Source organism: Micropterus dolomieu, linkage group LG14, assembly GCF_021292245.1.
Source record: "Micropterus dolomieu isolate WLL.071019.BEF.003 ecotype Adirondacks linkage group LG14, ASM2129224v1, whole genome shotgun sequence".
Taxonomy (NCBI): Eukaryota; Metazoa; Chordata; class Actinopteri; order Centrarchiformes; family Centrarchidae; genus Micropterus; species Micropterus dolomieu.
Window position 1 is genome coordinate 5878247 of NC_060163.1, and position 16506 is coordinate 5894752.

At 38.8% G+C, this 16506-nt stretch overlaps 1 protein-coding gene across 3 annotated transcripts in view; it reads left to right on the top strand.

Moving 5' to 3' along the window:
* uts2r2 (urotensin-2 receptor 2) overlaps window positions 1-7767 on the top strand; it is a 28042-nt gene extending 20275 nt beyond the window's left edge. Inside the window, exons 9-10 of one of the 3 annotated variants that reach the window (XR_006828001.1) lie at window positions 6967-7195; window positions 7281-7767. Coding sequence is in view for 2 of the 3 variants with exons in the window: in XM_046068184.1 (XP_045924140.1) it covers window positions 6967-7103 (137 nt within the window). In the remaining variant the exon portion in view is untranslated. Of the gene's footprint in view, window positions 1-6683; window positions 6731-6966 lie in introns of those variants that run through there. The other 2 variants (XM_046068185.1, XM_046068184.1) reach the window with 2 other exon arrangements.
* Window positions 7768-16506: the final 8739 nt, after the last annotated feature.

Sequence of the window (16506 nt, forward strand, 5' to 3'; positions counted from 1 at the left end):
GAAGTGGCACGTTTCCAGCCCTGTTTTGTACGTACACACTGTTTATAACTGAAAGTAAATATCATAAAATTGAATAAACCATGATGTTAGGTGAGGTTGTTTTTGTTTCAGGTGAGGTGACTCAACTCCATGACTATACAAAACACTGAAAAACCCAGAAATTGAATACCATTATTGTAAACAAGCGATGTCATCTTTGAGAGCAGCCTCTACTAACCTTGGTGCTGATGCGTGGATGGTGCAGTGGGAAAATGCTTTCCTCTCCTCTCTAGGATTTAAATCGTAGCCCTGGGCTGAGTCGCAAAGTCTAACAGGTAATGCATATGGGAATGTATTTTACACCTGAGATTTATCCGGAAGGTTCAACCTGCTTTTTAATTCGGACACAACACTTCATCTTCCTTTAACTTCCGTCCCAGCCTCCCTCAAGACAAACATACAGCCTCTGTGATTCATCCTCCACCAATTAATTATGAGGCTGGGAGTAATCGATGCATTGACTGGACAGTGTGTGGACGTGATGTGTAACTTGTGTCTGTGCTGATGATGTTTTATTGGCATTTCACTGTAGCAGCAATTTATATTTGAGTCACGCACTGTTTAGAATCTTATCACTGCGCACTCATCCAGGTTGGGTCTCTGAAGTTAAAGACCTCATTAAGTGCAAATCAATGACGTTATTAAGCAAAAATACTCTAGAGGCATGGCTTAAAGAGCAGGAGTAATGTCGAACCCATGAGAAAGTTGAGCAGTTTCTTGATGGCTCAAATTCAGATTGAGACCACTTCCAGCTAAGCCCACGAAATGTGCATATTGTGCCCTTCACTTGACACACTGTGTTACTCATGAAGGTCATGTTTCATGTACTCGTTTCACATTTTAAGTAATAATCATTTGATGCTATAGTCATTGCATTGCTTTTTCATTACATCTCCAAAATTGGCTATTACATCTTGTCCTACCTGTCCTACTATCTCCTGTCTACTTTTGTGTCTGGTGATCAAAAGAACCAAGTGCACAGCAGACAGTTTAAGAGCAACCCTGTAAGAGGCAAATTTTCTCTGGCCAGGAACTGCGTGTCCGGCAATTTTTTAAGGGACCTGTTGCAGCCTGTGTGTAGGGACTGAGTTTCTTTTTTACTGTCCAAATGTTAAGAAGCCCCATCCAAAGTGTATCCGCACCATTGTTAAAAATTGATTCATCGTTTCAGGCAACTTCAAACATTCTCTGGTTTCAGCTTCTCAATGTGAGGTTTTCCAGCTTTTCTAGTTTATATCATAGTGAATTAAATCACCACGGTTGATGATGGGTGGATGGATGGTTGGAGAAAACCATGTTGGGCCCTAAGGACCTGTGACAGGTGTTCCTTCCCTGATATTTCAAAGACTACATGGTTAGTTGATAAGTAGAGAAAAATAATAGACTTGTTAATGGACAATTAAATAATAAATAATTGTTATTTGATTATTGCCAGTTTCAGCTTCCATGAGACCAGAAACAGAGATTTACTCTTTTTATTCTCCTCACTCTTCTTCTTTATTGAAATCTGGCGCCTGTATTACTCTCAATGCATTCCGGGTACATTGTGCTCCTAATGTAGCCTGTAGCGGCTAGCCTGTAAACTCACTTCTTTCTAACTCCACGCCCCTAGACTTTTTTTCATTTTCCAACTTGTAGTCTTCAACACCCAACCGACACTGACGGAACTTGAGGACATTTATCAGACATCACACAGCTCAAAAGGCTTTATAAGAGACTTTGATGTGTATAATGGGTGAAGTTCTCCATTAATGCTTCTTTGTAGTATGTAGTAACAGTATGTCCTGTATTAGTTAGATGTCCTAAAAAAGCTATTAAATTACCATCAGGTTGTAATATGAACTGTCGTAGGTGTGCTAAGCCTCCAGAATATATTATTACAGCTGACTAAATTTAGGCAGAGGGAAATTTGTAACCATAGGAGAAACTTGCTGTTATGTTCTGTAAGTGTGTTCTGTGAACATTTATGAATGCCTCATGATGCATACACAGCAACAAGCCTGTATATCAGGATTTCATAAACTTTGCTCATGCAGTCCTTGTCCTGTGTGTGGACTGCTCCCCTTTAAGTTTATTGGAAGCAAGTATATTGCTTTGACTCAGGGGAACAAAATAATACCTTTCCACTTCTGTGTGGAATCCTGGGCCACTTTGATGTGACCTGGAGTGGCTTGGGTATTATTTAGCAAATTTCACAGCTGGATGAATAATTTATTATACTCCTATTTTTTTGAAATCGCGTAAGAGATCATGATCAGGGCCCTCATTTATCAGGCGTCTCAGGCAGTTAGCACTACCTTACAGTAAGGTTTGAGTTATTTATGAAGCATCCTACACCAATTTTCAGCAAGGAGAAGGACTACTTCAATGGGGTGATGTGAAGTTGGTGTTCTACGACACTCAGAAATTAGGATGACTTGTCTGTTCCTGACAATTGGAGGCGGCTATTAGACGAGGTTAAAAATGAAAATACAGAAAAAAGCACCACTTTTTTATGCCTTGGTTGTACGTGAATAGGCAAATGACTTTGGTACCATTAAGTTATATTAGCAAAATGCCAAAATAAATAGATACCATAATCTCAATACACCATCTACATAGAAACTTTAAGTTAAAAAGTATAAATTAAGATAGTAGCCTAAGTAATTTGACCCACCTGCTTGAAACGATCCTGTCAGCCCTATTCAACGACATTGTTTCACAGCGTCTACAGGAGGGCCATATCTTGCATATACTGCAGTATACGGGATCTTCCACTATAGGAGACCAACATTATAGAGTCAAAGTCATGACGTCACTCCCTGTCTAGCCTCTGTTCCACTACCTTCTGTAACTTACTACAATCTCTCATTTAGCTTTTTGTTTTTATTGGCCTTCCTGAACAAATGAATTGTGTTCCAGGGGTTCACTGTCTTTAAATAACGATTACTTTGTGAGCAGCCGCAACTCTTCAACTCGCTCAGGGAGTTATGATGTATAGCCCACGAAGGCCTAAGCCTCGGGCTTGTGGGAAATGCTGTTTGTTAAAGTCCACTAAAACAGAAATAATAAATATGTTCTGGTTTCACTTCGGTTCTATGTAGGTGAGGAAAGAAATGTTCCAACCAGGGGAACATGGTTGCATTGAAAATACAAGTTTGTCCACGTTTGTCTATGTTCACGAGGTGCTGGAAGAGCGAGCAAACTTCGATTTATGACTGCTAAAAGCTGTTCTCCTAAATACTGGCTAAGATAGAAATAAAGAACATTGATGAAACACTTATACTCCTAATTTTTGGCCCGTTAGGACTTAGAAGCCGTAAGTTATTTATTTTTTCTTTCTTTTCCCTTTGGGCTCAATAGGGGGATTGAGCGAGGAGAAGCATGCATTAGACTTTCACCATGTTGCTCCAGTATTTTAATTTGAAAACCTTAAATGCACTACACACTTTTTACCATGCTCTGTTTCACTAGTAGGATGTTGGCACCATTTGGAACATTCACAGACTGCTAGTACTAAGATAAGTTACACACATATGAACTTATATATATATGTTTTGATAGATTAGACTCTACTTTTTAAGCCCTTGTGGTCATTTTGCAGGGGGCGGCACACATGACCGGGAAACGTGTGGAGAGCGAGTAAAGTTGAAAGAATCTAATTGGTAATAAACCTAGATTTGTAAATGTTGATCTGATTGTGAGTATAAACTATCCATAGCTTTCTCAACTTCACTGAGATTTGCATACAGAAAAAGTATCTCTAGGTGTTCCTGTAAGTGATTTCTGGAACAGTGTGAACCCTGTTGAATTCCTCTGTGAAAATCCCTACATTGTGTTGCACTAATCTCCTCTGCTGACTGCACTGAATCTGCTGGGCCCTTCACGGGAAACACTGGGAACGTTTATATTGACAAGTGCAAGGAATTATTTTCAAAGATTATTTCATTGTGCAGTTATCTAAAGCTGTGTGGCTAATTGGAGCACTTGAAAAAGTCCTCCTTTTCAATGACATAAAAACAAGCAGACCACCACTCATTATCTTGCTGCTCACACACATTTCAATTCTCTTTCTTCTCATTTCCTATTCTTTAGCTTTTCAGTGTAAATTCCATTGTTTAACTGTGAGCGCTGATTTCCCCTGATGTCCTCAGCTAATGCCCTGCCAGGAGGTTTTTTACACACACACACACACACACACACACACACACACACACACACACGTCAGTATTCCTTAGAGGAAAAGTGGAGCAAACAAATTGGGACATAATGATCCCAGCTTTTTATGCATATTCACATAATGAGATAACCCCTTCAGAAGGCAAAGGAACAGGAAGTTTTGTAACAAGACATTGCAAACTTTTAAAATATAAATCTCTTTATTATGGGATATAACCGCAGACTAGCTATGTAAATGTATTAATGCAAATGTATATTTAAGACGGAGCAGGTTGTGATTAGAAAGAATCAGACTGGCTGGGAAATGGTAATAGCTAATTAGCTGGCCCTGCGAAGCAAAGCCTCTGATAAATGAAGATAATTTACCTCGAGGCTACCTCCCCAAACTCAAACTGTGTCGGTTCAAGCAAAATGTTTGAAATGAGATAGTCAAAAGAATGCATTTCAGCATTCTCTAAAATACATTCCTGGAATAAGTCCTTATGGTCACTTCATCTCTTCATGGGCCCAGCTTCTTTTATTGTCTTTTTATGTTGTTTGTCTCCTCATCAAATGTACTCCAGTTCCATGAGCAATACTGCAGTCTGTCATGAACAGTTAACATTTTGGGGAATAAACTTACTTACTGTCTTTCCAAGATTAGGACAAGGTTATTACCTCTCCCATATCTGTACGTTAAATATAGAGCTGGAGTCTGATATATCTGATGATATTCGACTAGCTTAGCATAAAGACTGGAAAAGGGAAAACAGCTAGCGTGGCTAGCTAAGTTATAAAACGTATCACATTCATATTCTAAAGCTCACTAATTTGTTTGTTTAACCCGTACATGAAGAGAAAGGATAAAAGTGATCATTTGTGATTTTAGGGAGAGTTGCATGTTGGAGCCATTTCATGATGACAGTTTAGCTAGTCAGGATGTGTTCAGCCTCGCTTAGCTTAAAGACGGGAGGCTGAGGTGAATCCCCAGGAAGGGGAAACAGTGAGCCTGACTTTGTCTAAAGTTTGGAAATACACCTACCAACTGCTCCAGAGAACACTGATTAACGCAGATATTTCTTGTGTGTTTATTGTATACATAAAGAGAAATGTAAATGTGACAGTTTGTGATTTTAGGGGGGGTTGCATTTTTTGAGCCACTTCTTGTTGAGCAACAGTATAGCTATAGGACACAACGTTTGGAAGCAGGAGGAAAACTGTTAGTCTAACTCTGTCAGAAGTTCAAAAGAATGCGTCTAAAGTTCATAAATAAAAATGTTTAATTGTTCACATACAGAAATTTAAAGACTTGTGGTTTTAGGGGAGTTACATAGTGAAAGTCTGACAGCTTGTGATGGCAGTTCGTGTTTTCAGATAAACAGCTCAGGCAAACCCTAGTCTTTCTGTGAAATTTATTCAAGTCTTCTGCAGAAGGAACTCACTGGGACACACACGCATCAGAGTATCATCCGAGTGAGCTGCAGTGTTTTAGCACATGGAGCTTTTTATCCTCAGGGTCAGCACTATCTTACCTCTGGAGGACACTCACACTAATTCTATCGTAAAGACATTCATGCTCTGGTACAGCCAGGTATGTGTTGTAAAACAATAAAAGACATGACCCCCCAGGACCCATCCTAAAGCATCACAGACATTTACCTCCCATTGACCACATACCCGGTAAACAAGAGGCCCTCTGTGAGTAATGTTAATTACATGACCGTGTTTGGAGAAGGTACTCATTGAATTCCCATTAGAAGCTGCAGTGACATGTGCGCAGTGTCCTTCAGCCATAATCAGTTGTTCAACAAGAAATAGCTACAACCCTTAGCGCCCCCTGAAATAATTTCTTCTTATTTTTTTTCTTTACATGTGTGCTCATTTATGGTTTACACACACAAGATGCAGTTACTCAGACAGAGGTTGATTTGAGGTGTTTGTAGATGTTTTTTATATCACTTTTGGTAGAGCCCGGCTTGCTGTTTCTGCTATGCTAGGTCAGTGGCGGATTTGTGATCTGGCATACCGGGCAAATGCCCGGTGGGCCGACAAACCTTTATTTATTTATATAACTGTTTTTTAAATTTCGGGCCAAAAAAAAAAAAAGTTTTTCTTCAGACGGATGCCTCTAAATGCACGAAAATAACCAATGTTTACTACCGAGGCTGCAGTACCCGACGTAGTGTAGGCACAGGCACTTGAGGAAGTAAAGGAGAGCCACGGCCACTGCCAGGCAGAGGAGGAGGCGTGTATACAAGCAGAGGAGGAGAGTAGAGGTGAACCAAGCTTGCACCAAGAAATGTTAATTAACAAATAAAAAATGCCATGAGAGGAGTTTATTTCCACAATAAGCCTGCAATGTAAATATATAAGAAACCTCTGCATTATCCAAAAAAAGTAACTTAAGCTAAAAAGGAAGGATGGTGTATTGGTGAAGGGTGTCCGACTGATTTTGTTGTGCCGCCTGGACCAAAATGCCAGGGCTGATTTTTTTTTTTTTGTGCCAGTCCAGCCCTTAGCTAGGTTAACCACGTCCTGACTCCACGTTTGACGCACAGACATGTGACTGTTGGTAGGTGTATTTCTGAATTTTGGTGTATTTCTGAACATGCTAGCTGTTTCCCCCCCCCCCACATCCAGTCTTTATACCAAGTTAGGTTAACCACGTCCTGATTCCAGTTCTGTACATAATGCCAACATGATAATAAAATACTCCCCAAAATGTTTAACTAATCTTTTAAACCATTTTTTTTTCTCCTACAATGTCCCTCTCATTCCTTCCTTGCTCAGGACGAGTCTCTTTCTTCTCCTCCGGGTCGGAGAACCTCCACCGCGTGGAGAAGGTGACATGGGGGACACGCTACGCCATCACAGTGTCCTTCACCTGCGACCCTGCACACGCCATCTCGGACCCTGCCCTGCCTTGAGGATCCCACGGGTGACGGGGCTGCCCATTGGCTCATGACAAGCCCTGCAGCAAAGGGGTGGGGGGTAGAGGAGAGAGACAAGAAAGGAAGAAGTGAGATTTTATATGGAGGTTTTACTCGCAGCAGTGGTTTACTGCAGCTGCACGGCCAATATCTGTCATTTTCTTTTATTTTCAGATATTGATTCGCTGCCCCTTCCTGATTGTGCTACAGAAAAAAGGCACATATGTTCAGCTTCTCTTCTATAGAGGTGCTTTCTTATTTGTTACTGACTCTATTTTTATCCAATTTTCTATACCACATTCCACAATCTGTCCCCCTTGATCATTTGCGGGGTGGCTTGAGCAGAAATTGCTTCTCAACTGAAAGGGTTTCAAAGAGGCTAAAGTGGGATTGTGTGTTTTCTGTATGTCACGCTGTGTTTTTCATTTTAAGGGGACCTGTCAATTCCTTGAAGAAGAGATATAAATCTGGTGAATCACCTATTGAATCAACCTCTCGTCACCAAAACCCCACCCCCCACCCCACCTGACACAGGAGGTGTTTTCTTCTAAGAAGAACCCTCTCCTTTTCCAAGACTGATTGCTCTTTCTAGCGTGTTACCATTTACTTCCATGTGGTCAGTGAGGACAGCTTCAAATAAAATATTGACAGAACCTGAAAAGTCCTTGTCTCTTTGCCTCATTTTTAGCACTCTGTGTCATTGGTTGGTTTTCTCTGCACCTAGAAATCATCACACATCAGTAACCAGATCAGTATTCACTTTTCATGAAATAACCAAAATCATTTCTGTGTATATCTCTATTGATTGCCACTAGAGTCTTATCTGCTCTTCCTTTCTGAGGCAGAGACTTTTTTGTATTGCTCGATTTTTCATACACTATCGCCTGTTCAAGAAGTCATGCTTGCCTTTCTTATTTTCCGCGCAACTGCTCAGAACAAACCGTCTTCTCCATTCTCATTTCTGCATTATAGATTCTGGAGTTTGAGCTGTGAATCCATCATTGTGTGTATTTTATATATGCCCCTAAAAGCCATTTCAATCTTTACCTTTAAAACAGGGTTAAATGTTAATAGTATTTTCTTTGGCATTAATTAATGGTTTCCTTGTAGTATCATTTCAATCATCTGATTTTCAGGGAAGTTTCTTTTTAAAGTCTCATGTAAAGTGTCCAAAGTCAGTAGCTGGTTGGGTTCCAGTAATAAAATGTTTACTGTTGTTGCATGAGATTTTGATTACTTTTCCTGCAGCCATTTTACAGTAATCATTATAAATCTACTGTTTACTTAAAGTCATTAAGGGCTCCACATGTGATTAGGGGCAACTACTGTTGAATCCAGTGGGTTTTTATTAATGTCTGCTCTTTGCTGCAGGACATTGTTTGGGTGCATTTTATTTATGCATGCAACTCTATCATTACAATTAGTTAAAAATTTAAGACCATACCAGGGGTTGTGCAACCATTAGCCAATTTAATTCACTTCCCATTTTACTTTATATACTTTATATGCAAACCATCCTACTACTACGTTTTAGAAATGTGAAAGTATTTATTTTCTACTACTGTTTAGAAACTTGTAAGAGTTAATCCATCACAGTGAATATCAACACAACATTATTTTTGTGAACGTTTCATTAATGTTATGAGATTTTTTTCTTTAATTCATTGGGGGTTGACTGTTATCACCTTACATTAATTGAATGTTATTTACACATCCAGTAGACACGGAACAACATAATTCATTTGGAGTTGTGTTTCTTGCTACCTGACAATTATTCACACTCCTTTTAGCTCTAGAGTGATTTTTCTTTTGCAGAAACAAGCTTCACGAACACAATTCAGAGAGCCAATCACTGATCTGCAGCGGCTCAGGAATATATATAGACTGATTTGTGTATGTTTGAAGTGCTTGAGCTTTAGGATTACAGCCCCATGCTGAGAAGGTGTTTATTCAGTGTTTTCTTGAAGGCTTGAACTATTTGAAGTGTTGTCTCCGACAACAGCAGGGGGAAGGCTGTGTAAAGATATCTGGCTCTTTAGCTGCTAAATGCAAAAGTCGCTGACTATGCCTAATAGCTGTTTGGTGCTGAGCAGGTAACATACAGTAAGTTCATCAGAGTTCGATTCATGGTGGCTGTGAGAATTAACACTAAAGTCTGTGGTTGAGGGCCATAAAACCAAAACACTTAACTACAGTTTGCCACTAAGAGTTACCCCTTTCTCATGCAGTACAAATATTCATTTGATCCATTGTTAATATAAAACGATTGATTTGTGCAACTTTAAACAGTGCCTATAGCACAATATTGCTCTTCGCAGCTCCCGAGGGACCTATTATCACATTAATTAGGGTTGAGAGAAGCATGGCAGGAGGCCTACATGTGGAAGACGGCTGTGTGGGAGGAAATATTATGCTTAAATAGCAAGGGTTCATTTAATGGTCATTTCACAACACAGGGTTGTCTTATTAAATTTACATTTGTTGTCCCTTTATGCTACACACACACATACAAAATCTTAAATAACTATTCATTTTGATGAAGTGAGGGGGACGAATTTAAGAGTCTTACTGGCTGGGGAAAGAAGCTTCTCTATAGTCTGGTGATAAGGCAGCGGATACTTCTGCATCTCTTGTCAGATGGAAGCAGGGGGAACAGGCTGTTGCTGGGGTGCACGATGGATAGGCTAGGCTTCAATGTCACAAGGTCATTCACACCGGTCGCATGTGTTTCAGCCATAGACTGTGGTTTCAGCACCTTGTTCAGTTTATAATTTATAATAGGAAAACATGAAGTTGGTGGGTAGTTTTCCCATCAAAGGAGTTATCGATTCCCTTTAAGCTTCAAAGTAAATGCTCTGGTCACTGTTATTAAGCACACAATCATGTTGAATGGCTCGCGTGACATATTGATCAACCAGGTTAGGGTTTCTTTAAAAGGCCTAAACTTAAAAGGACATATTTTACCCGGTTTGTTTACCACCCCCTTTAATGTTGTCAAGATTAGTTAATGATTTCTGTTTCTCTTACAGAATACTGTCAACTGTTCACACAATCTCGAAAATTGTGTTGACCCTACAACCCCAGTTTAAGACTGCAGTGCTGAAATCAATCCCAGGAAGGCCCTTTCAGTTATTTAAAGAGTGGAAAACAATTAACCATCTGCTAAGACCCTGCCCCTCTTAGTTACTGTAGTTATACCCATGAGAACTTGTGTTCTAGCATGGCACACATGCAGTTAACAGTTGCAGACCTAAAATCACATCAGTCATTTGAAACCTTTAAAAACAAAATCAGGCTGGTCATTTCCAGCTGATGTCCATCAATTTTGTCAGCTGTAATGATGTCACTAGCGGATTTTATGGTTTTATCAGCTGCAGCTAGCTAAATTACGTAACATTAGCTCCACAAGTTAATTGAAAATGCTGTCTCTGACTTTTACATTTTTCCAACTAAACTTTAAAACACAAACTTTGTAAAAAGGGTTTTAAATACTGTCTGAGGCTACAGCTGTGTCCGAGGAAGTGAAGAAAGTGAGAATCCAGCGGCTGATTATCCATGTAAAAGACATGGAAATAAAGAAACAACAATGTTCTTGTATTTAAGTATAGAGCCAGTTAGTCTGAGTATAAGTATGATAGCAGTATGATAATTTTCATTAATTACCATGTCATTTCAGCATAGATTCAACATAACTTTCGAGAGCAACCAGGATAAATAAAATAAAAATGCTGGTTGACCTACATACTACTACAAACCTCACTTTCCAGTAGATGAGTATCTTCACTGAGAGACATGTTAGTCCAATCAGCCGTTACATCATTTGAGAATTGAAATGCTGAAAAAAAAAAACTGGATAACTTTGTACCTCACACAATTTGATGAAGTAATTTGAATGTTGCCTTTAAATCTTTCTCGCACTGTAACTTAATGTTTGTACAAGTGGCTCCCCCTTACATGCCTCTGTTTTCTTTTCAACAGATTCTTTATGATTTAGGGTATTGCCTGTAGTTATGTAATTCTGTAATACTATTTAAAGCTTTAAATCCTTTTAATATATGTTGCCTTTTCAGTTCACTGAACTCTACAATGTTCAGTTTTCATTTTAATTACTTGAATTTCCCCACAATGTTAAAGGCATTGTTGCCCATCTCTTAAGATCTTGCTTTATAATTTTTCAAACGTTTAACTCATAGATCTTTTCAACTGGGGATTATGATACCAAGATATTTCATGGGAGTAGAAGCTAAATCTGCTGGGGATTTAAGATGATTAAGCGGAATGGCCTGGCTCTATTTATTAGCTTTGATGGCACAGGTTAAAGGTTCAAGTGCTAGTTTGAAAATAAGCGGAGACCCAGGAAAACCCTGTCTGGTAGACCTGAAGAGCTGGAAGGTGGACGATATCATACCATTGGCTTTGACTCATGCAATATGTTTATGATAAAGAGGCATCAGACCAAAACCAAATTCTTTTAGTGTAGATAGAGATAAATGCAAATTTTCTGCCCTATTAAACACTTTTTCTTTTGCATCCAGCAATATTGCCACAGCTGGATGCTGAAGGTCTTTACATTACATGAAAAAGTCTTATTGGAGGAAAGGCTGCAATGAAACCCACTTAGTCCATGTGAACTAAAGAAGGAAACACTTTCTGAGATTCGTTGCATGCATCTTTGTATTTATCTCATAATCATTATTGAAAAGACTGAGAGGATGTAAATTAGTCACCTGTAGGTGGATTTTGCCTGGTTTTGGTAACACAGGAATGACAGCTGAGCATATGCTGCCCAGTATTGATTAGCAATAATATCATTATTCATAACGTTTAGAAAGGGGACAGTGTGTCCTAGAAACATTTATAAAATTCAATAGTAAAACCATTCTCCCCTGGTGCTTAACAGCCATCGGTCCTTTAATTGCAGACTTGCCCTTTTAAAATACTCCTTATCAGTGTTCTAAAACCGAGGCAAAGACAGAGGATAGAAAAAAAATCATCGGCATCCTTTAAATTAAACTTACATTCTGACTCATATCATTTTAAATAATCTTGTTTGATTCACATATTAAAGATTGTGAGCAGCAGAAAACAAATATTTGCCCTCCCATTTGCTTCAGCCTGAGACCTAACATTTTCAGCGCCTTATCACTCTTCTCAATCTCCCCCTTAATGTGTACAAAGCAAATGTTTCTTCAAGCAAAGATGCTTGCAGCTCTGACATAATAAGTAACATTGATTTTGTTCAAGTCCAGCTTATTAGGATCCTCCATGTGATCCCATATTAATTTACTGTGGATCTCAGCATTGATCACATTCTCATTTAAGACATATGACAAAATGTCGACAAGAATGCAGTTTGCCAAAAAAATGGGAGCATATATATTTACAAAAGTATATATTTTATTCTCAAGAAGTCCAGAAATTACAACATAGCCTCTTCCTTTTCAGCAATAAACGATTTAATTTATTTAGAAATCAAAACGCATACACACCGTGAAGCATTGTTGCCTAGAGCCACAAACACTTGGCCATCCCACCTTTACTTTCATTTCTGTGATTCCACATCTTTCAAGTGAGTTTCAGTCGGTTTCATTGCAACATCACTTTTAAATGAGAAATTATTTTACACCACTTTACTTTATTTGACACCCCATTCACATTCCATGATATCGATTTAATAGTATTAGGTGTTATTTAGATGTAAAATTTATATTCTAGGCCAACACTCTGTATATTATATTCCACAGATACTAAGCCTGCTCTGCACCTCAAAAGAAAAGAGAAATGATAAAAAAGCAAACAATGTGAACACAAAAAGCAGAAAACACATAATATTGTCAGTAGGCAACAAAAGAGTGAATAAGAGAAGGAAAACACATCCTTGCCATCCTTGGTGAGGGCATAAGCACCACATGACCAGAACTAAAGGAATTGAGCTAATAACTTTAGTTTTAAAATTAGTAAGCCCTTGAAGAGCATCATGAAATGCCTACTTGCTGCGTCAATATGAAAGATTGATGAAGTCGAATAGCTCCGTAACAAGAGAACAACCATATACGATGAGTTGACAGTCGTGGATGCACGATTCTCCCCTTTGAAGTTCAGTTGAGTTTGGATGTGGGGGGAAGACTCCTGTGACGTGTCTTGAGGATGTATCGCAGGATCTCTACCAACTCTTTGCCAGGGTCGCAGCCCCTCCTTAAGTCTCTTTAGCACCAGGTTTTCCCTACGGCTGTGTTATTTGAGGTAAAAAAAATTTTTAAGTTTTTCTGCTCCTTGGTGAGGTTTTTAATGGAATCCACATGACTGTCCTGCTGATCCTCCATTCAGCATGACGCAAGTGTCTCTCTTTTATAGAGTAATTCAGGTCAACATTTTCTTTGATGCTTCTGACCTGTTCCTGAAAATCCTCTTCCCAAAGTGGGGGAGCCTCAGCCATGTTCTGTTTGATAGTAGCACACTGACTCTGTCTCTCCCCTTCTAAAACTGTCTGTTTGGTTTCTTGGCGGAGTTGTGCATTCGACATTCAAACGCCTGTATCCAAGAGGTCAGATTCTATTTTTTTAGGATGAGGATGAACAATGTGTTTGGCAGATGTAATGCTATCTCATACAGCAAGTTTGGCTGGGGGTTGCTAGAGTGTAAGGAAGTTCAAATGATAATAGGACCATGGTGTACACACCTTATCCCAATTCACATTAGAAATTTTAAAACTTATGCCTCCTTTAAATTGAACCGGTAGTCAGCACAGTCAACATTAAATTGACACTAAATCTTGCTGCTATCTTGCCCCTTCTGTCCTGCCTGTTTGTACTTTTTGTGCTATGCCTGTGAGGTTGTCTGGTTCATTTTTGTTTAGATAGGTCAAACCTCGGATGTTTGTAACTGTCACAGCTACATTGTTTTTTGTGCATGTCCAAAAATGTATGTCGTTGCAGTTGTACCATGTTTGTTATATGATCTGACAGTGCGGCTTGTGTGTGTATGTGTGTGCTGATGTTGATTTTGAGCCACTGTTCTTGTTTCTGTGTTGGTCTAGTCAATTTCTTTTAGTTTTATATAACATTTTTTATGTATTGAACTTAATCTCTTTGTACTATTTTTATCTTTTTATCTTTTTAGGTGTGACATATTACCACCTGTCCAAGGACAGCAGATGTAAAATAGCCTTTTGGCACATGATGTGTGTATTATTAGTGTGCATGGTCCCTGTTCAATAAACCTGAAATAAATAAATAAATAAATAGACAGAATCACTAGCATTACCCTAAACAATATGAATACTTCTCAGTAGATGTTCTATTGTCAACAGGGAATTATTTCCTTTTTAACAAAACCTCTAATCCCACAAAATGTAGTTAGTAAATAGTATGCTACACCTTGACCTTGACAGTAACGATCAGATAAACACATTGTTTAAAACATTCCTTACTCTTTTGCCCTTGTGTTGGTGTGTGTCTTGGCTTTTGGAAAAGCTGAATTAGATATCACCCCGCAAACTCTTTAAATACTGATATCTCTCTTATTTCAGCTCACACCACTTCACCATGTAGAGAAATCCAAAGCTTCACAAACCTGCTGTGCCTGTTTAGTGTTGCAAAGCTAAGACTAGACAGGTTTAGCATTTCCTAAGTAGTTATTAGTAGTTATTGGACAATAACTTCATATCCATGTCTAATGTACATATCAGGAAAACTCTGGAGTGGATCGTGTAATCTGAGCTTTCATTAGCTGATAAACTGTCTTAAATGTACAATAAAACCTGTTATTACCAAGCCTTTGGCAGCCATAAGCAACGGTACAGCGTCAGTTAGGGCATTTGTAAGGTAATCTGAACAAACACTGAACTCGTCTCACTCTCAACAGGCTTCCATCATGATATGAGCTGTGTAATTAATTGAACATTGTGTCTGGATACCACTGTTACTACTACATTGGCTTGTGCAAACTGGCCACATTACATACCAGTGTCTACAAAGCCGACTGAGTCATCATGACTTTTCTGACTTGACAAAGCTCCATTTAAGGAAAGTCTTCAAAGTCTCAGCTAATATAAGTAGTTCACAAACAGCTGTAAACCACTGGACTGCAGGTGGATAGTGGTTCAGTCCCATTTAGACAGCTCGGGGAGTTAATTCATTATGTACTGTCCAAAATGTCAGTCTAAAACAGAATAATACAAGGATTGAACTGCACTCTGAAGCAATTTAATCTATGGCGTTATTTTCAGAAACAGAATATCTGAAAGTGATTGTGTGTGGGCTTGTTTACACCTCAAACTGTTTTTTCATGAGAAAGTTATTTTCTCCCAAACAACGTGGAAACAACTTCCTCTACTAGGACCCAAATGTTATCATCTATTTGATAGCACATTTCCTAGCTGATTTTTATTCAAGCCACAAGCTCAAACACCCACAGAGATTTAGATAGAGCGCAGAATCATGGCTTGATTCATGTTACAACCAGGCCCGCAAAGCACAAAAGCACTATTAGTTGTAACGATGAAATGTTTATGTCCAACAAAGGTGATATGACAGACTCCTCAGGTAGGATTTTAACAACACCTGAAGAGATGACTAACACAGGCACCCTGTTTCTGTCATCTAAAGGTCACATCCTACGACTGTGCATATAATTTTCAAACACTTATTAATGTCGCCGAAGTGAATAAATTATGTTTAATTGAAAAAAGTGGCCCTCCACCATTTTTACACATTAAAATCCGTGTATTAGTAAGGAGGAGAAATTCTCAGAAATTTTTTTTTTTGTACAGGTTTATAATGTTTTATGCGACTATGGGGCGCTTTGTCAAATCTAAGAAATTATTTAAGGGACATCAGTCAAGTTATCTCAGTTTGTGCTTAGAGACTACTAATTTTTGACAGACAGTCGGTGTTGCACACTTTTAAACGCATGACATTTGAAAGATATGGGCGTTTACCCGGCACATTCAAGTTGCATTAAGAGAAGTGTAGGATTGAATGTTTTGGAGCTCGGCCCATACTAAGTCCTAAAAGTCAGGATATCTCTGCCTGTGCTGCTTCAGTTCTGACTGTTCCGTTTTATATACAGTGTCTCTCAAGTCTTACAGATCCCAGACTTTATGGAAATGCAACACTGAGTCACTCTGATGTATACTCAGCTGAAAATAAAATAATATTGACAATGAATTGACGATGCTCCATATACTGCAAGAATGTAAGCAAGTGACTTCTTTCCCAAAGCTGAGAGACATTAAACAGGCACCTGTTTTGATTAAAACATTAAGATGTGGAAATAGGGATTGGTTATGTTAATGAGTGGTTTGACATGATAGGTCAGTGACTTCAGGAATGAAAGCCAAAGCTGAACAGCTTGTAAAGATGCTGGTCAAAGTTCGAAACTATTAAAGCTGCTATTATCA